The 22,490-nt window shown below is 44.8% G+C and overlaps 1 protein-coding gene across 7 annotated transcripts in view; it reads left to right on the forward strand.

Moving 5' to 3' along the window:
- LOC112233545 (smoothelin) overlaps positions 1-22,490 on the forward strand; it is an 86,721-nt gene that overhangs the window by 58,792 nt on the left and 5,439 nt on the right. For 5 of the 7 annotated variants that reach the window (XM_042320603.1, XM_042320602.1, XM_042320606.1 and 2 more), the window contains 10 exons: positions 1,299-1,369; positions 18,705-18,899; positions 19,193-19,268; positions 19,639-19,671; positions 20,652-20,834; positions 20,961-21,023; positions 21,141-21,210; positions 21,344-21,499; positions 21,582-21,708; positions 21,996-22,147. In XM_042320603.1, coding sequence (XP_042176537.1) covers positions 1,299-1,369; positions 18,705-18,899; positions 19,193-19,268; positions 19,639-19,671; positions 20,652-20,834; positions 20,961-21,023; positions 21,141-21,210; positions 21,344-21,499; positions 21,582-21,708; positions 21,996-22,147 — 1,126 coding nt within the window. The remainder of the gene's footprint in view (positions 1-1,298; positions 1,370-18,704; positions 18,900-19,192; positions 19,269-19,638; positions 19,672-20,651; positions 20,835-20,960; positions 21,024-21,140; positions 21,211-21,343; positions 21,500-21,581; positions 21,709-21,995; positions 22,148-22,490) is intronic. The other 2 variants (XM_042320605.1, XM_042320604.1) reach the window with 1 other exon arrangement.

Genomic DNA, 22,490 nt, shown 5'->3' on the forward strand with positions numbered 1-22,490 from the left:
TGTAATCGCTGCCAAAGGTGCTTTTAACAAAGTACTGAGTAAAGGGTCTGAATACCTATGTAAATGTGTTATTTCATTTGTTCATTTTTTATAACTTTGCAAAAATGTCTAAAAACCTATTTATTCTTTGTCGTTATGGGGGAAAAAACAATTTGATCAATTTTAGAATAAGGCTGTAATGTAACAAAATGGTGTTACGTTCTTAATATTTTACGAATGCACTGTATATTTTTTAAAATTCATTTTCAGAATGGAAAAACGCTTAATGAACTTATCTATATATTGTTTATATATATAAATATAATATTAGAATACTATCAATCATCTAAATAAAAGCTAGACAGTCAGGGAGAATTTAAAATTGCCAAAACATTGAATTTAGCAGTATTGATTTTATTATGTTTGAACAAAGGAACACAGCATTAGCCATGTCAAAATGCATAGAATTGCAGGAAATTAGCTTTAAAACTGCAACATTTTCTCTCTCCGCTCTATGAGAAAATGTGTAGGATTGCAGAAAATGTGCTTTAAAACTGAAACTATTTCTCTTCATCTTCATGGAGAAATTTTGAGAATGGCAGGTAATTGGCTTAAATATTAAAGCATTTCCATACACTGCCAAGGTGGAGGCCTCTAAGATGTTCTCCACCGGGCTGACCGTGCCCATTACCACGCCCCCCTGCCACACCCAACCACCTAAGCCCCTTTTTGATCCAGAAAAAAACGTATTATGTTGGTCCCCAGTTTACTGTGTGTTGGTGTTGGTGCACAGGTCACATGACATTGTATGTGTGCAGAGAAAGATGGAACATGGGTGTTTGTATTAGCGGTGGCAGGGTCCATAGTGTGACTCACTACCATCCTTTATGACACCATTTAAAGTTTTATTAGTCATATGCACAGGATACACATGGTATACTCCGTCCAAAGAAATGCTTACTCGCAGGTTCCTTCTCAACAATGCAACAACAATAAGAAATAATACAAGATAAGAATATTATATGAAGTAAATGGCTCAGTAGAATATTTTTTGGTTTGTTGCATAAGTATAATACAGGAAGGCACCATGACAGCTTATGTAAGTGAGGGATGGTCCCCTCATGGACACTCAGAGCCATATTCACATCATCATGTACAATATACAAAAACATAGATGCTTTAGGGACTTGAGTCCATTTAACATGTAACTATTTATGGTTAAACACTGGTGGTGTGCTGTGACATTGTTTTATAGAGCTTTTGACACTTCAGCTCCATGTAAGTATCTCACTGTATGGCTCTCTCTCTCTCCCTGGCAGAGTTGACCATGGGTCTGAGAGCGACCCCCTTCAAGACCCCCTCCAGCCTCACTTCTGGATCCTCATTCAAGGTACCGTAACACTCCACTCCTCCTGTCCTGGCAGAAACGCAGGGTTAAAGACACACTACAGCAATTTTTTTTATCCAATTGAAACACAGTAGAAGTATAAATATAGTAATGTGTAATGTGTACAGTACACACTGAAGGATAAAACATATATATTTTCAGCAAAGCATTTTTTTTGACACAACTGCAAACTTCAAGGAATAGGGCATTTAAGGAGATGGTCTGATGTGACGTCATCGGCCTCCCCACTTGCTTGACGAACAACAGAGGAGCAATAGAGAACAAAAAAGGAAAGCCCCCCCACTTGTGCCATGACATGTCATACCTGGACCACCTATTGAGGTGTGCCTTTTGTTAAGTAAATCAGATGTTAAATGAGGTGAAAAGGAGACTGGAGTAGGACTTTAAATGACTGTAACGTGTCAAACCTGAGTTTTGGATGTGATGCCTTTAAAAGCTATCAATAAATGTATGACTATAAGTTGAACAGTCATGGTTTTCCTCTTGCCTTAAAATGTCATACTTAATTCTATTCTATTCTTAATTTAAAAAATATATATAATTGTTGTCACAAAGCACTTGCTTTGCCCCTAAAAGCAAGTGCCTCATGTGCCTAATAAGAGCGTGAGAGAGAGAGAGGGAGGGAGGGAGAGAGAGCGAGCGAGCAGGGCGGACGTGGTGTTTATCAAACAAAGAGTGTCCTTGTAGGGTATGAGAAACAGACAGAGAGGGAGGGAGGTGCACTGGGCACTTCATTCTCTCTATGCCCCATCCCATCCCTCCTGAGATTTATCTCTGCACCTCCCTACAGTCCATGCCACCTCCCTACAGTCTATGCCATCTCCCTACAGTCCATGCCACCTCCCTACAGTCTATGCCACCTCTCTACAGTCTATGCCACCACTCTACAGTCCATGCTACCTCTCTACAGTCCATGCTGCCTCCCTACAGTCCATGCTACCTCCCTACAGTCATGACACCTATGTCCCTCCCTACAGTCTCCCTACAGTCCAGTCCATGCCACATGCCACCTCCCTACAGTCCATGCCACCTCCCTACAGTCATGCTACCTCCCTACAGTCCCACCTCCCTACAGTCCATGCTACCTCCCTCAGTCCATACAGTCCATGCTACCTCCCTACAGTCCATGCTACCTCCCTACAGTCCATGCCCCTCCCTACAGTCCATGCCACCTCCCTACAGTCTATGACACCTCCCTACAGTCTATGCCACCTCCCTACAGTCTGTGCCAACTGTCTACAGTCCATGCCACCTCCCTACAGTTCATGCCACCTCCCTACAGTTCATGCCACCTCCCTACAGTTCATGCTACCTCACTACAGTCCATGCTACCTCCCTACAGTCCATGCTACCTCCCTACAGTCCATGCTACCTCCCTTCAGTCCATGCTACCTTTCTACAGTCCATGCTACCTCCCTACAGTCCATGCTACCTCCCTACAGTCTATGCCATCTCCCTACAGTCTATGCCATCTCCCTACAGTCCATGCCAACTCCCTACAGTCTATGACACCTCCCTACAGTCTATGCCACCTCCCTACAGTCTGTGCCAACTGTCTACAGTCTGTGCCAACTGTCTACAGTCCGTGCCACCTCCTTACAGTCCATGCCACCTCCCTACAGTTCATGCCACCTCCCTACAGTTCATGCTACCTCCCTACAGTCCATGCTACCTCCTTCAGTCCATGCTACCTCCCTACAGTCTATGCCATCTCCCTACAGTCTATGCCATCTCCCTACAGTCCATGCCACCTCCCTACAGTCTATGACACCTCCCTACAGTCTATGCCACCTCCCTACAGTCTGTGCCAACTGTCTACAGTCTGTGCCACTGTCTACAGTCCATGCCACCTCCCTACAGTCCATGCCACCTCCCTACAGTCCATGCCACCTCCCTACAGTTCATGCCACCTCCCTACAGTCCATGCTACCTCCCTTCAGTCCATGCTACCTCTCTACAGTCCATGCTACCTCCCTACAGTTCATGCTACCTCTCTACAGTCCATGCTACCTCCCTACAGTCCATGCTACCTCCCTACAGTCCATGCTCCCTCCCTACAGTCCATGCTCCCTCCCTACAGTCCATGCTACCTCCCTACAGTCCATGCTACCTCCCTACAGTCCATGCTACCTCCCTACAGTCCATGCTACCTCCCTACAGTCCATGCTACCTCCCTACAGTTCATGCTACCTCCCTACAGTCCATGCTACCTCCCTACAGTTCATGCTACCTCCCTACAGTTCATGCTACCTCCCTACAGTTCATGCTACCTCCCTACAGTTCATGCTACCTCCCTACAGTCCATGCTACCTCCCTACAGTCCATGCTACCTCCCTACAGTCATCATACAGTTCATGCTACCTCCCTACAGTCCATGCTACCTCCCTACAGTCCATGCTACCTACCCCTACAGTTCATGCTACCTCCCTACAGTTCATGCTACCTCCCTACAGTTCATGCTACCTCCCTACAGTTTATGCTACCTCCCTACAGTTCATGCCACCTCCCTACAGTTCATGCTACCTCCCTACAGTCCCATGCCACCTCCCTACAGTCCATGCCACCTCCCTACAGTCCATGCTACCTCCCTACAGTCCCATGCTAGTCCCTGCCCCTACAGTCCCATGCCACCTCCCTACAGTCCCATGCCACCTCCCTACAGTCCATGCTACCTCCCTACAGTCCCATGCCACCTCCCTACAGTCCCATGCCATCTCCCTACAGTCCCATGCCATCTCCCTACAGTCCATGCTACCTCCCTACAGTCCATGCTACCTCCCTACAGTCCCAAGCCACCTCTCTACAGTCCTAGCCACTCAACTAGATGATGACACAGGGGTCGTTTCACAAAATGGGTGCCTTTTGCGTACCTATATTTTTCAGTCGAAATTGTGCACCAATATGGCATTTTAAAAGCCTGTTCTATAAATTAAGTGACCTTTTATATAGACCACATAGAGAATTCAATACATCTGCAAAATTCAGCAAATTCGCAAGTCCCTCCATCAACCCTGTGTCATTTCTAGGAAGATTTGAACCCACTTAATTCCAACATTTCACCATCATTGTAAAGCCCTAGATGCTCTGACAGTCATTTCTGAAGATTATTATTTGTTTCATGTGATTATTGATTCATCTACGTCTGTCCCTCATTTTAAGATAATTCAGTCATGTGAACTAAACTCTTGTTTTAATGTGCTGAATCTATTCCTTACAAAATATATATTTTAAAAATAAACTTTGAACCTAACATTGAATCCAATAGTCAAATCATATAGTAAAAGCATGTGAGCTGGTTCTCCTCTTTTTGGTAATTTCCTGGTGTTTTGTGGTGGGAAACTGAGTGGGTATGATCATAACATGTCAACCATGTTACCCATACATTTTCATTTTCTCAATTGCCTCTCCCTGTTGCACACAACAATCTTCTTTTCCCCCTGTCACAAGGGGATTTATCTCTGACTTAAGAAATAACCCTGTTACTTTGCAGCACCTACTGTAATAGGCACTTACTATAGTATTTTTTAAATGTTTTATATGAAAACGTGTTACTTGCTATACATTTGAACATGCACTGTTAATGACAGAATGTTACAATTTAGATGAAAGTTACACTTCTTAAACGGCACTTCTTAAAAGGAAAAAGCTCTATCATGAGTGAATGAAGGGAAGTGAATGTAGGGTAAGGGAAAAGTGTAGTCTAGTTTCCTACCTCCTTAATGGTTTTCTATTCCACCCCCCCCCCCCATGTAGAGCGGAGCAGTAATCTGGTTAGGGGATCAGGGCTGGGCTGGGAGGACGCTGACTGGGATTGGGGCTGGGAGGGGGGGATGAAAGATGTTGCAGAGAGACTGTCTCTATCAGTTAACCCTGCAGTTACACACAGACAGACTGAGCCAGATGAAGGGGCAAGAAGACATGTATTCATTCTACTGAAGATGAGGTGTATGCTTGACCCGTGCTAGGCATAATCAGGACTAATAGGTAACTCTGGTCGAGAGGCTTGCATGTCCGTGTATGTGATGTGTTACAATTGAATTGAAAACATTTTCAGTGGTAAACTTTGGTGGCTCGTTGTGAAAGTCATGGATACGACCATTGGATTCTTTTGATGTCCTTTTTGTAAGGACTTACACCAAGACAGTTGCGCTACATATGTGCACTTGTCCTTGTTTCCAGGTACTGAGACCATGTGTTGAGGTTTAGAATGTGTTTGTGAATAAGAGCACAAGACGTGTTCCTTTTTTGTGTAGGCAAACAGGGGACACTTTTTCAGCCAAAGCAACCAGCATGGTATATCAGCCGGGCTTATTCATGTTATTAGAGACACGTGGAAATAACTCTGCTAATGAGATTTGTGAAGGGAAGCTGGCAGATGCTATTCTCACTCTAGGTTAGCATCAAGCACGGATGCTGCACTGTACCTCTGTCCTGGGTCTAGGCCCCACCACCTGTCCCACATAGTCTCTCAGGCCCATGGAAGTTCAAGGGTGCGTGACAATGATGGACGATGGATTTGTCTGGATTGGCTTCCAGTCCCACCATTAACAGGCTGTCGTGTCTTTGGCATCATTAAACTGAAGATGAATCTTAATCAAATGACTCTCTGTAATTATTATTACGCGATTAAACTGATTAATCATGTAACTGGAATTAACTAGGAAGTCGCGGCACCAAGGAAAATATTCAGATTACAAAGTTATAATTTTCCTAATATAACTTTTCAGATATTTTCATATCTGATCAATAGTCTTCTGATGAATGAATTCTTCTTTACCTCACGTTAGTCTCATTCCAAACGTCGTAAATTGTTGGTTATCTGCACAAACCCAGTCTTCACTATGAGTCATCCATACATCAATTGTCTTAAATCATTCATTTACTAACTAAGTAATTCACAGAAATGCATAAACAAACAGTAGATAGTTAGAAAGAAATGATAACAGAGTTTCTCTAGTGGGATAAACCGGCATCGCTGCTTGGTGTACGAAAGGGAAGTGGGGGTCGACTGAGATAAGACAACACACAGTTGATAATTATAACAATTGAAATGCTAATCCTTTGCACATGAACGCTCACTCATTCGAGAACAATTGCAGTCAATATATATATTTACGCTCAGTGTGTCGTCGGGATCTCTGTTGAAAAGTTTGTTTCTGTTGGAGAGTTTGTCCGCCCTCTCTGTCATGGATAGAATGGATAGTTCAGAGTGACATTCATTCATGTCGTTATGGATAGATGTTTCGGCGGTTGTCGGTCTTCGCGTTCAATGATACCGAATTCCTAGCTGCAGACTAGTAATTAATATCAAAGACTTGTTCTTATTCTGTCAGTATCAATAGTCTAAGAGTTTAACCACGTGGGAAGGTTAAAAGATTCAGCAGTCTGGTCTCAAACCTTGGCCCTCTTGTTATCAAGGTAAGCTGGTCTGCAACCTTGGTCCTCTCGTAATTGAGAGAAACATGGTCTGTTGAGAAATTCTGAAGGTGAGGTTTTATTCGGAATTGCAGAAAAGGGCCTGTCCCAGGATGCCCGACCCTAACTGGGCTCACGGGCGGTCCTCTGATTTAGTTTAACTCAAAAGGGAATTGGAATTTTCTTCATTAAACAGTCCAAAATCACATTACACAATTGAATAAACAGTATTATCTTCACTCATTCATCTTATACAACAATTAGATGTAAACCTCATATCTGAGGTTATTAAATAAACAGTGTTATGGTAATGTGGCCGCACCATCTCCCATGAGACGTAGCTGGATTCTTCACCGATATTTTATACCTTCTCCAGAACACACGTTGTTCGGACCTCAAGTTCTGTGAGGTGGAAGAAATTCCTTTGTTCTCTTCTATGAAAACTCTACTCTCTCGCTATACTGTGGCCATGAGGAGATAATCTCCTCCAGGAATTTACGACCTCTCTCTGACCACAGCAGCCTGGGTGTAGGAGACAGAGAGGGGGATGGGGCTTGCTGTACCCAAAGAGGGCAATGTCATGACAATGCATTGACATTGATCCTCATTCACATTCCTCTGTCCTCTATAGGATCATAGGGTTGTATACACACTGATGGAACAGTCCTATTATGGAGGTCTTGCAATCAAAGCTGTGTGATAAGAGGGTTGTTTTGGATGAGTTAGTCTTTATTGGTGTTTGGTAAAGGAGCAGCCATGGGGTACACAGACTGTTTGTGATCTGTGTGGGTGGTCCTCTGCTCCTCTCTGGTGGTATGTACTCAAACCTTATCATCGTTATCACCCCTATACACAACCAGTTACTTAATGACGGCTCAGGTTCAGATAGGCTTTTGGACTGAGATAATGCAGATAAGGTAGCATTGAATCTTACAATGGGCAGAATAATAAAAACGCATCAACTCTGAAGAAAGCGAGCAAGAAGCGGGTTGGGGAGAGATGATAAATAATGGTAATTGGAAGGATAAAAAATGGTGGGAGTGTTAAGGATGGAAATGGAGGGTAAGATCAACAAACAGGTGGAACGGAGACTTAAGCTAAGTGAGAGTGAGAAAGAGGGAGTGCTGTTGGAATAGCTCTGGGTGTATGTGACAGATGGGACCGGCCGTTGGTGTTATAGATGCCCACGTCGGCCCTGGCTTAAGTACCCTCACCTGTGCCCACTCATGTCTGCCACCCATCCAGGCTGTCTGCTGACCATCGGGTGTAAATAATGCCTTCGTTCTATCTCTGCGGCGACGACTGACAAGCAGTGGCACTCCTGCGGGCATGGAGATTACAGCAGAGCCCTGGGTCACGCTGGTAACGCTGGACAGGGGTTTATGGCCACGGTCCCACAGTGAATGATCAACTGTCAGTCCTGGCCACTCACTGTCATACAGCACACTAATCTCCCTATTGTCAGCACAGCCTGAACAAACACTGAGCACGGGTTACCCAACCAGCACACATGTTCCCTAGTATATGGCCCCTGTACAAGGCTTTTATGGAGGACAGGAGAAAGGGAGAGAGAGATGAGGTCTCTGACTATTTTGGAGATGATCCTGGTCTGTGGATTTTGTTAGTGGAGCCGTAAGTCAGATGCAGTGTGTTACTGTTTTATCCCTGGTGTTTTATGGCTATATGACTTAAAGCTGTGGCCTGAGATCATTTATCTCACTGTGCTGTTCTTCTCTGGACGGGGGGCCAGGGTGAAGTCCCAGCTGAGTTTTATTGGTGTGTTCTGGATTAAGCTGCTGACTATTTTTAGACACTCTCTTGTAAATAACTGCAGCGGGGTCACAACTAGAGGTCGACCGAATATGATTTTTCAACACCGATACCGATTATTGGAGGACCAAAACAAGCCGATATCGATTAATCGGACGATTTTTATATATATTTTTGTAATAAATTACAATTACAACCATACTGAATGAACAATGAAAATGTATTTTAACTTAATATAATACATTTATAAAATCAATTTAGTCTCAAATAAATAATGAAACATGTTCAATTTGGTTTAAATAATGCAAAAACACAGTTTTGGAGAAGAAAGTAAAAGTGCAATATGTGCCATGTAAAAAAACTAACGTTTAAGTTCCTTGCTCAGAACATGAGAACATATGAAAGCTGGTGGTTCCTTTAACACTAGTCTCCAATATTCCCATGTAAGATGTTTTAGGTTGTAATTATTATAGGAATTATAGGACTATTTCACTATATACAATTTGTATTTCATATACCTTTGACTATTGGATGTCCTTATAGGCACTTATAGTTGATAGGCTTTAAGTCATAAACAGAGCTGTGCATCCAAGCATTGCTAAGAGCTGCTGTTTGAATGAATGCTTACGAGCCTGCTGCTGCCTACCACCGCTCTATCAAATATCAAATAATATACTTAATTATAATAAACACACAGAAATACGAGCCTTCGGTCATTAATATGGTCAAATCCGTAAACTCTCATTTCGAAAACAAAACGTTTATTCTTTCAGTGAAATACGAAAGCGTTACATATTTAAAAAATGTATTTTAATTTAAATTTTTACCCCTTTTTCTCCCCAATTTCATGGTATCCAATCCTCCGATACACAACCCAACCAAGCCGCACTGCTTCTTAACACAGAGCGCATCCAACCCAGAAGCCAACAGCACCAATGCGTCGGAGGAAACACCGTGCACCTGGCAACCTTGGTTAGCGCGCACTGAGCCCGGCCCGCCACAGGAGTCGCTGGTGCGCGATGAGACAAGGACATCCCTACCGGCCAAGCCCTCCCTAACCCGGGCGATGCTAGGCCAATTGTGCATCGCCCCATGGATCTCCCGGTCGCGGCCGGTTACGACAGAGCCTGGGCGCGAACCCAGAGTCTCTGATGGCATAGCTGGCGCTGCAGTACAGTGCCCTTAACCACTGCGCCAACGGGGAGGCCCAGCGTTACATATTTTATCAAACGGGTGGCAACCCAAAGTCTAAATATTACTGTTACATTGCACAATCTTCAATGTTATGTCATAATTATTTAAAATTCTAGCAAATTAATTACGGTCTTTGTTAGGAATAAATGGCCTTTCAACAGTTCACAACGAGCTAGGCAGCCCAAACTGCTGCATATATAGCCTGACTCTGCTTGCACTGAACGCAAGAGAAGTGACACAATTTCCCTAGTTAATATCGCCTGCTAACATTAATTTATTTTTTTTAACTACATAACAGGTTTAAAAAATATACTTGTGTACTGATTTTAAGAAAGGCATTGATGTTTATGGTTAGGTACAATATTGCAACGATTGTGCTTTTTTCGCGAATGCGCTTTTGTTAAATCATCAAGTTGAAGTAGGCTGTGATTCGATGATAAATTAACAGGCACCGCATTGATTATATGCAACGCAGGACAAGCTAGTTAACCTAGTAATATCATCAACCATGTGTAGTTAACTAGTGATGATGTGAAGATTGATTGTTTTTTATAAGATAAGTTTAATGCTAGCTAGCAACTTACCGTGGCTCCTTGCAGCCACAAGGTCCATTTGATGCTGCACTCGCGTAACAGGTGGTCAGCCTGCCACACAGTCTCCCCGTGGATTGCAATTTAGCCGGCGTCCAAAAAGGCTGATTACCGATTGTTATGAAAACTTGAAATAAGCCATGTTGATTAATCGGTCGACCTCCAGTCACAACGATCAAAGACATTGTCACTTCTCTGAGACGGACGCAATCAATGGCTATCTGATTTACACAGGTGTGCCTTAGGGCATGAATACAGTCACTTGCTTATTATACAGATACATAACATTCAGAGATATAGAGAACATTCACATGCACAACACATGCTCGCTCTGTCTCTATTTGTCCCTCTGCCTCTTTCTCTCCCTCTCCAACACACATGCTCACATATGCACAAACAAAACAGACTGTGTTTTGACAGACACACACACACACAAACACAAACCTTGTTGCAGTGTTCAGATGTGTGTGTGTGTGTGCGTGTGCGTGTGCGTATGTGCCAGACTAAAGTGATGTCCTTGATAGGGTCTGACCCACTTATCCTGGCCTGCCTGGCCACAGTCTCTCTGGCCTGCTCCCTGTTCCTGGAAGCTGTTCTGCTGTCCTCTAAATCCCAGGATCAGCAGTTCAGTTACACACTCAATATCAATATTAAGGAATGCCTCGGGGTTTGATTAAATCACCAGGGTTGGGGAAGTTCCATTTAAATTCCAGTCAATTCAGGAAGTACAATGATATTCCATTTCCAATTCTCATCAATGCTTTTCAATTAGGAACATTTTGAATTAGAATTAGAATTTTGTTTACTTTCTGAATTGAAACGTAACTGAACCCAACCCTGGAAACCACCATGCCAAATAACTACAAAAATGCTGGTTTTCAGTGAACACAGTTTTAGCTATATTGCTTAAGCACCATTTAGGTGTGTGTACCAGAGATTAAGAACAACATTACGTGCTAAGAGGGCTTGCTTGTGTTGCGCTAACCTTGTTCACCTGATATCACTGTAGATCACTGTAGTTTGAGTTCAGATGATTTGATTCATGCAGACCTATAGTGCTGTCATTTTCTAAAATTGGAATGGTTATAACCATTCCATACATACACACAAATGTATGCTGGAGGCACACATTCATATAGACACAGACTGTTCAACACTCTCCCAAAGCATTCAACTTGACACACAAAGCACTTGAAGAATGCACACGTTACAGCAGCTGGTCAGACCACTGTGATATTATATTCTATCAGCAAGTTCCAAAGCAAGCACACGGCCGTGAGCAGCTGGCCTTTAACAAGAGCCTTCCCCACTGCCAGGGTCAACCAGAACCAGGTTCAGGTTGTCTATAGCCCACCACATTGACCACCCTCTGTCTCTCTCTCACAGCTCGGTGTGCTTCTTAGGTTCTCCTAACCCTTGGTGACCTGTCCTCTGACCTGACCCATGCAGCTCAACTGACTCATAATGTCAAGCCTGAGAGGCTTGAGAGGCTTCTGTCAAACACTTTAAGTAAAATTCTGTCGGCCTTCTCAGTCGGCCAGACACAGACACAGCCCCATCCAAACCCCAGTCGCCTGCCAATTGAGGTGTGAAGGACAAGGGTTCTAAATAAATGGGGAGTTGAGGGGGGGGGGGTTATGAATTGTTGTCACCCGTATTTCCCCTCCGACACCCAGGCTCAGCGGTCCTGACTGACTCAGTGGAATAATAGATGAGGCTAGTGATAAATAAATACACATGTCTATGGCACCTGAGGGAAACAAAGGGGTGGGGGCCTCTGCTGCCTTGGAAACGGGATTCTGTGAATGCTCATTGGCTGTCTGGGATTTGTGGGGGGTATAAAGAACTAGAGTTGTTTTGGAGGCTCTCTATAAACAGGCAGACAGAGAGATACTGTCCTCTTCTCCCAGGGGATACGTACTGAAAACTCAACCAACATTGCTCTTGGATTGTTTAACTCTTAGAGTTCGATTTGGTTCCTAGCGCTTAGTTGAAAGAGAGGGACTTTGCATCTCATTGTAATGAGATACGACCTTCGGTGTGACTTTTGATATTGAGAGCAGTTACCCACCATGCCTGGAGTGAACCTGGACTTCCTGTCGGCCTCAGAGGCTCCACAGCCCCTGGTGGGCAATCCAGACAGCCTGTGTGCTGAGTCTGGTTTGGAGGAGGTGATTGGTGACCTGCTAGCCCAAGCTCAGGCTGAGGAGGAGGAGAGTGAGGGTGGTGAGTGTGGGCTGGAGCTGACACTGCGCTGTGCCGTGGGGGAGATCCACAGTGACCTGCAGGCCTTTGGGAAGCGGGTGGATGCACGGCTCGAGGAGGCTGCAGCACGTGTGGCTCCTCTGTCTACAGCTTTGGCAGCTCTGCAGGAGGAGAACTTGAGGCTGCGTATCCAGCAGGAGAGGCTGGCCCGCCAGGTGGAGGCTCTGTGTCAGGCCCTGGGCCTGCCTGAACCACCACCTTACACAGCCTTCGTCTCGGAGCCAACACCCAGCACTCCCAATGACCTCCAACTTCCATCCAGCACACCCCTCAGCCCTAAAACACCCGATGGACGAGATTGTGAACCTGAGGCCACACTAGTCCCACACTGTCCCACCTTTGCCACACGTCGTTCTTCTTCCACCTCCTCACTGATAGGACTAGGAGGCATCTCTCACAGCAACAGCATGGTATGCCTCTCTCTCTCTATGCCTGTATGGATCCCCTCCTGACAAAATATTTAGAATCAGTTCCAGCCTCTTATTCTTTACTGACACTCTCTTCCCTATCCCTCTTTGATGCCTAGATTTTCCTCTAATCTCTGATGACAGGTTTTCGCATGTATAATAAGCATCTGATCAGTCTAGGTTAGTTTATTGTTTTAGTGTTCAGCTTGACAGCAGATTAGAGTACATTGTCAGTACAGGTGTCTGGTTATATCCCCGGGTTAGGGGTATCATTGTGAAGAAGGGGATTTAACCGTAACCAATCATCTCGCCAGCTTTGTCTGCATGCCTTTAGCCCCTCCTTCCTTTAGCCCCTCCTTCATGCCTGTAGCCCCTGCTTCTCTCCTGCTGTCTTTTTCCACCCTCTACTTATGAGGACAGTTCCAACATGATCTCTATCATCCCACATCATCCCCTCCCATCCACATCATCCCCTCCCATCCACAAAGCATGACCTTCTCTCTCTTCTCTCACTGTTTCGTGCCAGCCCCTCTCTCATTGTCTGTGAGTGTGTGACACCTGTGAGTGTGTGACACCTGTGTTTTTAATATGCATTAATCCTATTGGGTGGATGTTGGGGTTTGTGGAGATGCCCTCACTGCCCTGAGTGTTTGTGGAGGTGTTCTTGTTTGTTTCCGTGTTCTGTCAGGGGACACACATCCTGTGGTAGGAGGAAGTATCCTGTTTGCTGTCATTTAATCTTCTGAGTAACCGCCTGGTCATGATGAAAGCCTCTGGTCTACTGCCCAAACACTGGGCTCCTAAGATCTCTGTGGCACTCTCCTCCTAAAATAGGTCCCTAACATTGTGTTGGACTTGGACTACCCTTCAGTCTTTTAGGAACTCCTCACCTCTCTTTGACATTACGATTTGATTTGGGATATCCTGGTCAGATACTGAACCATACCCTTCTCTGTGGCCAACTGATGGTTCACAGCCTGGGTGCTCTCTCTGATTACATCTCAGGTATGTGACACACCAATGGCACTCCATCAGACCCCCCCAAGAGGCAGTCAGACTGCTCTTGAACCCTGCAGCCTGCTGTAGTCCAGGTCAAGAAGGTCACCTCTGCTCTGTGTTTTGACTGGGGTAAAGGGAACCCAGCCAAGAGCTGACAGTGTAGAGGCTCTCTCTCTCTGTCCTATGTTATTTACCTTCAAATTACTCTGATGGTATTAGTCTGGTATTATGTACATATTCTTATTCATTCCTTTACATTTCTGTGTATACGTAGTTGGAAAATTGTTAGAGTACTTGTTAGATATTACTGCATGGTCGGAACTAGAAGCACAAGCATTTCGCTACACTCACATTAACATCTGCTAACCATGTGTATGTGGCCAATAAAATGTGATTTGATTTGATTTGAACACCGGTACCGCTAACACTGACACAGATAGGCTCTGAAACCTCTCTGCTCGGTTGGTTGGGAAATCATACTGTATGTTGCTGTAGATTGGTGTGTGTGAAAGTTTGCCAAGTCTGTTATTCCTAATAATGTAATGTATTCTGAGCTGCTCTGAGTGACAGAGCATCCTGGCTCTATAGTGTATGTTTATTGTTGTATGTTGATGACATTTTGAGGGATATTGAAGGGAATTGATGTGGTATTATTCAGCTGGACAGGGTCCTTTGCCCAGTAATGCTCCCAGACCAGCTGTTCCTGTCCGTCAGGCCTCTCCCACCCAGAGGGAAGCTGTTCTCCTTTAGTTCAGTCATGTCACAGACTGACAGATGACTGGCATGCATGGAGGCTGATCTTACCCGACCCCTATGCTTCACAATGCCGTACTATATAGATCCACCTCTGCCTCAACACCTCTTACATAACCGAGTCCCGTAGGTCTAAAGTGTACGGACACTCTCAGTGGCGTAGTGTTAGACTCAACCGGACACCCTTAGCACAATGTCCACTCTCATGCCCATGAAAGAAGACAAAAAAGCCTGTCTCTTTCCAATCATCAATGAATTAGAGATGCGGTTCTCTTTTCCCAGCTCTTATATAACCCAGTACTAAAAGTGTACTGACACGTCACACAATGGCATAGTGTTATAGGCACACCAGCCACTCTTAACCTATGTCCACTCTCACAGAAGAAAATAACCCCATCTCTTTCCCTAGGGTACTATAACTGGAACCCTAATCACTAATGATTTATATAACAAGCCATTTAAAGTGGATCTGTCCTCTCCCTCACCCCTCTCCCTCACTCCCTCACCCCTAACCCCACAATGTCCAAGCATCTGTTCCAGTGAGGCCCTGTTTGTTTTGGTGTTTTTATGCAGGGCTGTGTCCAATAACATTCCACTGCGGTCAAGTGGCTCTCACTCTGACCTGTCCCATGGGTCAGACCCCTGAATCTCAGTCCAGACCTCCAGGACCAGAACCAGAGGCCACCCTGGATCACACAGCTCTGTCTGCACTGGGGCTGGGGGGCACCCTCTCCCTGGCTGGTCTCTCTGGGAGGAGAGGGGGTGGGGGGGCTGATGGGGTCAGTGCCAGCAGTCTGGGGCTAAATCTGGACCTGGACATCTACAACAAAAGCATTAAAGTCTAGCAGACCAGCCCAGCCTCTATAGTCTGCAAAAGGCATGTGGCACCATATGAAAATCTATTTAAGAGGTGTTATCTATAGGCTTCATGGCCTCTTAAAAGAAATGGTTACAAAGCCAGTGGTATCTTAATGGAAGACTGTGCTGCGTTTATGTCCATGTCTCATCTCCTTTATTCATCTGTCAGCAGTGGGAGCACACAAAAAGCCTACATCTCTCCTGTCTGTAATAGCACTGACTGAGGTGCACCATCTGCTCCTGGACAATGTGCTTGTGCTTTTACAGTACTGTAGTGTGTATACTACTATAGGAGTTAAGCTGGATTCAATCCTACACAGTTTACATTATTGCACCTCTACAGGCCCATAGCCAAAGTAGTGCTTTACTCCTGTCACATGACATGAGCCCTCTGTTCCTCATCATACTGCTTAGACAGACTGAGAGGGCCAATGATGAGTGAGCTAACTGTTGCTTGGCAGGGACGTCGAATCGCTGTATCTCTCTGTTTGTAAGACCTTGGGATTAATAATAATTAGGCAAAGACTCAGTTTATGCAAAAGGCTCGTACAATTTATTCACGAGAACGTTCTAAAGTCAAGAATGCAAACACAGTCTTTATAACACACACACACAAACAAGTTCAAATCTTAAGCTACGCCTTGCTCAGACACTCAGTGTTTTTCCACTACACAGATACATTGTTTCTTTAATCTGCAACATGCTTCATAATCTTCTGCAAGCCTAACAGTTTCTCCACTCCACGGGTGGGGACAGAATGTCCTGTAAGGAACACAGTAGTACAACTTGTCTGTCGATAGCTCCTCTTACCATTTGTTTCACACTTGCACCCTGCTTACATTCTAAAAAGGAGCAAAAGGTCCTTGTTCTAATTCTGACGAAAACTACATACATCATCAGATTATAGTTTCTAAAGATTTCATACAATTATATGGTTTCAGGGTGGAATATTTGAATCATTACCTTTTATAAAAACAGCATGGGGATGAGGTAGGTAGATTGGGTGGGATATTTACAGATGGACTATGTACAGCTGCAGTGATCAGTTAGCTGCTCAGATAGTTGATGCTTAGTTGGTGAGGGAAATAAAAGTCTCCAACTTCAGCGATTTTTGCAATTCGTTCCAGTCACTGGCAGCAGAGAACTGGAAGGAAAGGTGGCCAAATGAGGTGTTGGCTTTGGGGATGATCAGTGAGATATGCCTGCTGGAACGTGTGCTACGGGTGGGTGTTGTTATCGTGACTAGTGAACTGAGATAAGGCGGAGCTTTACCTAGCATAGACTTATAGATGAGCTGGAGCCAGTGGGTCTGGCGATGAATATGTAGCGAGGGCCAGTCGACTAGAGCATACAGGTCGCAGTGGTGGGTAGAATAAGGTGATTTGGTAACAAAACGGATGGCACTGTGATAGACTGCATCCAGTTTGCTGAGTAGAGTATTGGAAGCTATTTTGTAGATGACATCGCCAAAGTCGATGATTGGCAGGATATTCAGTTTTACTAGGGTAAGTTTGGCGGCGTGAGTGAAGGAGGCTTTGTTGTGAAATAGAAAGCCGATTCTAGACGATAGGGGACCTTCAATGCTGCGGAAATCTGTGCCTCTGTGTAGATTGCTGAGGTTTAAAAAAAATTATAATAATTTTAGATTAAGTCTGTAATGTAACAAAATGTAGAAAAAGTGAAGGTGTCTGAATACTTTCCAAAGGCACTAGTGTGTGTGTGTGTGTGTGTGTGTGTGTGCTATCGTTCAAAAGTTTGGGGTTACTTAGAAATGTCCTTGTTTTTGAAAGAAGAGCACATTTTTTGTAAATTAAAATAACATAAAATTGATCAGAAATCCAGGGCAGACATTGTTAATATTAAAAATGACTATTGTTGCTGGAAATGGCTGGTTTTTAATGGAATATCTACATAGTCATACAGAGGCCCATTATCAGCAACCATCACTCCTGTGTTCCAATGGTATGTTGTGTTAGCTAATCCAAGTTTATCAATTTATAAGGCTAATTTATCATTAGAAAACCCTTTTGCAATTATGTTAGTACAGCTGGAAACTGTTGTTCTGATTTAAAGAGGCAATAAAACTGGCCTTTAGACTAATTGAGTATCTGGAGCATCAGCATTTGTGCGTTCGATTACAGGCTCAAAATGGTGGGAAACAAATAACTATCTTCTGAAACTCATCCGTCTATTCTTTTTCTGAGAAATGAAGGCTATTCCATGCAAGAAATTGCCAAGAAACTTAAGATCTCGTACAACGCTGTGTACTACTCCCTTCACAGAACAGCGCAAACTGTAACCAGAATAGAAAGAGGAGTGGGAGGCCCCGGTGCACAACTGAGCAAGAGGACAAGTACATTAGAGTGTCTAGTTTGAGAAACAGATGCCTCACACGTCCTCAAATGTCCTTCTTTTTCATTGTTGCAAGTAAAAAACACCAGCAAATCAGCTTCAAGTGATTTTAATTTTGTAAATCTGTTCCCAAGTATTACCACGCATAGAGACACGTGATCAAATACAAATGTAAACAAGGTTTGAAATGGTTATGTTTTAGTCAAATATTATCTGTTTGGCCTTCTTGTGGTCAATTTGCAGCCTACAACTTATTTATAATTATGTTCCGGCCCCCCGACCATCCACTCAAGTACAAATCATCCCGCGGCTGAGTCTAGTTGATTCTTGGAGTACATGCTCCCCCTCCCACCTCCAAACGTTCCAGGAAGTTTTCCTGAAATCCTCCAGTGCTCATTCCACCCTAAATGTCAGCAAACTGCTGTAAACACAGCTGTAGGGGTTGACGGATCAGAAGCCTCCCTTTTCTGTCCCTCCCCTGGCCTTGTGTGTTCTGGTCCCATGGGTTCTCACCAGCTGGAAAATGGTATTTGAGTATGATCGACCACCTTTTGTATCTGTTTATGTCTGTGCTGAAATTAACATTGACCCTCAGCTGAGGATAAAAAAATTGTTCACACTCACAGTCTAAAATGGATACCAATCCTGATTTAAAAAGCTGTATAACATGAAAATAACCCATCATGCCCTCTGTCTCTCTCTCTGTCTGTGTAGATGGAGACAGAGCCTGTGATGGCCTCAGAGCCAGTGTTTGCAGTGGAGCCCTCGGTGCAGGTGGCATGCTGTCAGGCCCCGGCTACTGTACCCAACGGCTCTTCTGCGGCTCGGGCCAAAGTCGAAGAACGCTCCGGAAAACTGACTGCAGAACAGCTGGCCGCCATCGACGATGAGGAGCTCCTGGATAAAATGGTACTTCCCACTCCCCCATATCACACATGCTTACAGTCCTCAAATCCCCAAACGTAAATGTGTTGCAATGTGGTGTTGTTGTTTTTGTGTATTAGTGAAGAGTTTAATCTTATCTGCTGAGAGAACTTATATTTGGAAAGGTCATACCTTTACATTTCAGTGTGTGTCTGTGTGTCTGTGTGTGTTCACTACACTCTGTGTGAGTGTGCTGTGTGTATTTGTAGCTATATGACTGAGTTTGTCTGAAGACCGACCCCTCTCATTCCTTCCGTCTGTCCTGTTTTTTCCGACAGCTGGATGAGTCCAAGGACTTTGAGGAGAGGAAGATGATCCGACAAGCCATGAGAGATCTGCGTAAGAGGAAGAGAGGTGAGAGAGACCACAGCCAGACTAACCAACCTCGTGTCCCTTCCCTCTCTCCAACCTCTAACACCTTTCAATTTTTCACTCTCTGTACTTACTTGACCACTCTATACCTCAACCTCATTTCTTTATTTACCTCCTTTTTTTCTCTTCCTTATCCATCTCTTTGTTATTTTCCCCCTCTGGTTTCATATTTGTAGCTGTTATCTTTTCTCCATCATTGTCTTGTTTTAATTATGATATTAACTGCTGGGTCTTTCTGCTGGTAGTTTGACCTTCATCAAATCTAGTCTGCATTATGTACCTGCCTCATCTCTCGCCATTTTCCATCCTTATTTTCTGATCTTATTTTCACGTTCTCCCATCCTGCTCTCAGAAGCCGTACTGGGATGTACACAGGAGGAAATAGGTAGGAACATCCTGTGTGTTTGCGGACTATGTTAATACAGTATATGCATCCGTGTTAGTCATTTATCAATGTCCCACTTGGCTGTATCCCCTCATTGTCAACCATACTGTCCCACCAGTGCTGTTTCGAGCTTGTCATTTGAGTTTTCTCAATGATACACATTGATCATGAACTGACCAGCGGCAACCATGAACATGCGAAACCTGTATGGTGGACATTGAGGGAACGCATGAGTCTTTATGTTTTCTGTAGATGTTGGAGTGACTACCCAGCACTCACCACAGTGCCATATGTGATCTATCAGGAGGATGCGGGACTTTATGATTCACTCACTGTCTCAGGGCAAACACACCTCATGTTGTTCCACATATGGATGGCTGGGTGCAAAGTGCTAACTGTTTGTTGAGACTCCAGACAGGACTCGGAACTCTGTATCAGAGAAGTTTCCATGGGCTTAGTAACTAGCCACCCAGTTCATCCCTGTATTACCCTTAACCCTAGCCAATCTGTTGAAACAGTAAGTGAGAGGCCGGAGGTATTTAGTTCCATTATAATGAGCGCTTAACTGTGTCTCTGGGGATTAGGAAGGTATATGGACAGGTAAGACTGCTAGAGCTCCCAGGCATCGGGTAACAGTAGTGTTGGACAGTGTTCAGTAGCCTTTCTATGCCAGTGTCTCACTGGTCTGATGTGATGTTCAGGGTCTCTGTTTGCACTCTTTGATGTTTGTTCAGCACATGCCCCACCACAGCACGGCCTGGGGTTGGTTGTGTTTGTCTTTCACCTGTGGGTGGCTGTTTGTGTTCCAAGGCATTTGATGGTGCTTTGGAAAGAATCTTGAAATGTACCTCTGCAAACATTCAACCCATGTTTAGTTTGGCTTTGTAGCAGATGAGATGCTGTCAACTTGTTGAGTGCCTCTTCTCCCTCTTTTTCCACTGACCTTTTCCTCTTGCCATCCCTCCTCTCCTCTATCTCAGACCAGAGAGAGAAGGAGAGAGAGGTTCGTCTTGTGGAGCTTCGGCAGCAGAGAGAAGAGCGTGCTCAGAAGGGTCGTACAGGAGGAGGAGGAGCTGAAGAGGTCGTGATGAGGAAGGTGGAGAAGTCAGCTGATGGCTCCACCCTCAGCCAAGTCACCAAGACAAACCACTTTGCCCAGTCTGGTAGGCCAATCACACACCATGTCTTAGGCTGACAACATGGCTGATACATTTGGGCAGAACACTAGCTCCTGCATGATCTTCCCAGGTCAGTTGAAATGGTTCTAATGTATGTGTTTGTGTGTCTAGGTGATGGCAGCAGGACAGCTCACAGCACCATCATGGAGGCCAGTTATGTGAAGAAAACAGACAGTGAGTCATCAATGCATCTTCCTCCTCATTTAAATCATCATTTGATTGCTATCTGTTCTCATCCATATATGGTGTTGTGTGATCTCACCACCACCACCACCTCCCTGTGTTCTGTAGTGGGGACAGTCCAGTCGAAGTCCTACAGCTACTCATCTACCTCTTCCAGCTCCGCCAGGAAAGTGGGCAGGTGAGAACTGAACCCATATAATACTGTGCTGTATTGAATTCTGTGCCTAAACCCTCCTCCTCTGCAACCACTGTAGGATTAACGGAAATTGTGTTGAACTGTAATTGACCCCTTCTCTATCTTCCTCCATCAGTGTGTTTGACCGTGAGGATGACACAGCGTCCCGTGCTGCGGAGCGCCGGCAGGCTGAGAAGCGTAAGGAGCTGATGAGAGCCCAGAGTCTGCCCAAGACGTCCGCTGCACAGTCCCGCAAAGCCATGATCGAGAAGTTGGAGAAGGAGAGCGGAGGGTAAGGATAGAAAGAACTGAGAATAGCAAAGAATGAGTAGAGTTTAAAAAGTCTATGCTAACATAAACCAATCTCCCTTCAGTCCAGGGAATAAAGCGGTTGCCAAGGTGAACATGGTCCAGCGCTCCGCTAGCTGTGTGGTGCCCAATGCCAACTCCATCAAACAGATGCTGCTGGACTGGTGCCGCGCCAAGACCCGCTCATACGAGGTGAGCCATTCCACCATGGCACTATGCTGAGTGTCCAGTCTCCTTAAAGATCTGAGGCATTCACACTTCACACTAGCTCATCCTGCTATGAGGCTTAGGCCTTTATATAACCCCTCTACTGCAATAAAAACCTGCCACCATATCTTCTCTGTCAGCAATGCTGTGTTCTCTCACATACTCTTGAGTCTAGTCTATGAGGTGACTAATGACATTTGGAAGTATTGGTTAATGCTTTGTGATTGAATATATTATTCCTCTCCTCCTCTTCTTCTTCTTTCCTCCTGCAGAATGTGGACATCCAGAACTTCTCGTCCAGTTGGAGTGATGGCATGGCGTTCTGTGCCCTGGTCCATAACTTCTTCCCAGAGGCCTTTGACTACTCCTCTCTCACTGCTGCCAACCGCAGACACAACTTTGAGGTGGCCTTCAGCACTGCAGAGTGAGTACACACATACACTTGTAAACTGTACATCATGCATGCGCTCCTAGACGTACTGAATGTGGTGTCTTGAAGTATGACATGCAGTCAGAACTTCAGCCCTGGGCTAAATGGAAGCTTCACTCTTGGAGTTGCTCCATGGCCATTTACAGCAGAATGGACCAGGGTCTGAGTGAACCATCTTCCGTCCCAAAGACCATCAATCGTCTGACCACCCCAAGGCTCTGTTCGTGGGGAATTAGATCCACTGTAGCTGTCTAGCCCCCCCCAATTGAACTCAAAATCCGTCAAACAACTTGAGAACCAGAACTTCCCTCGCCTTTCTCTGCCCCAGACCCCCACA

The sequence above is a fragment of the Oncorhynchus tshawytscha genome, linkage group LG04, assembly GCF_018296145.1.
Source record: "Oncorhynchus tshawytscha isolate Ot180627B linkage group LG04, Otsh_v2.0, whole genome shotgun sequence".
NCBI classification, from domain to species: Eukaryota; Metazoa; Chordata; class Actinopteri; order Salmoniformes; family Salmonidae; genus Oncorhynchus; species Oncorhynchus tshawytscha.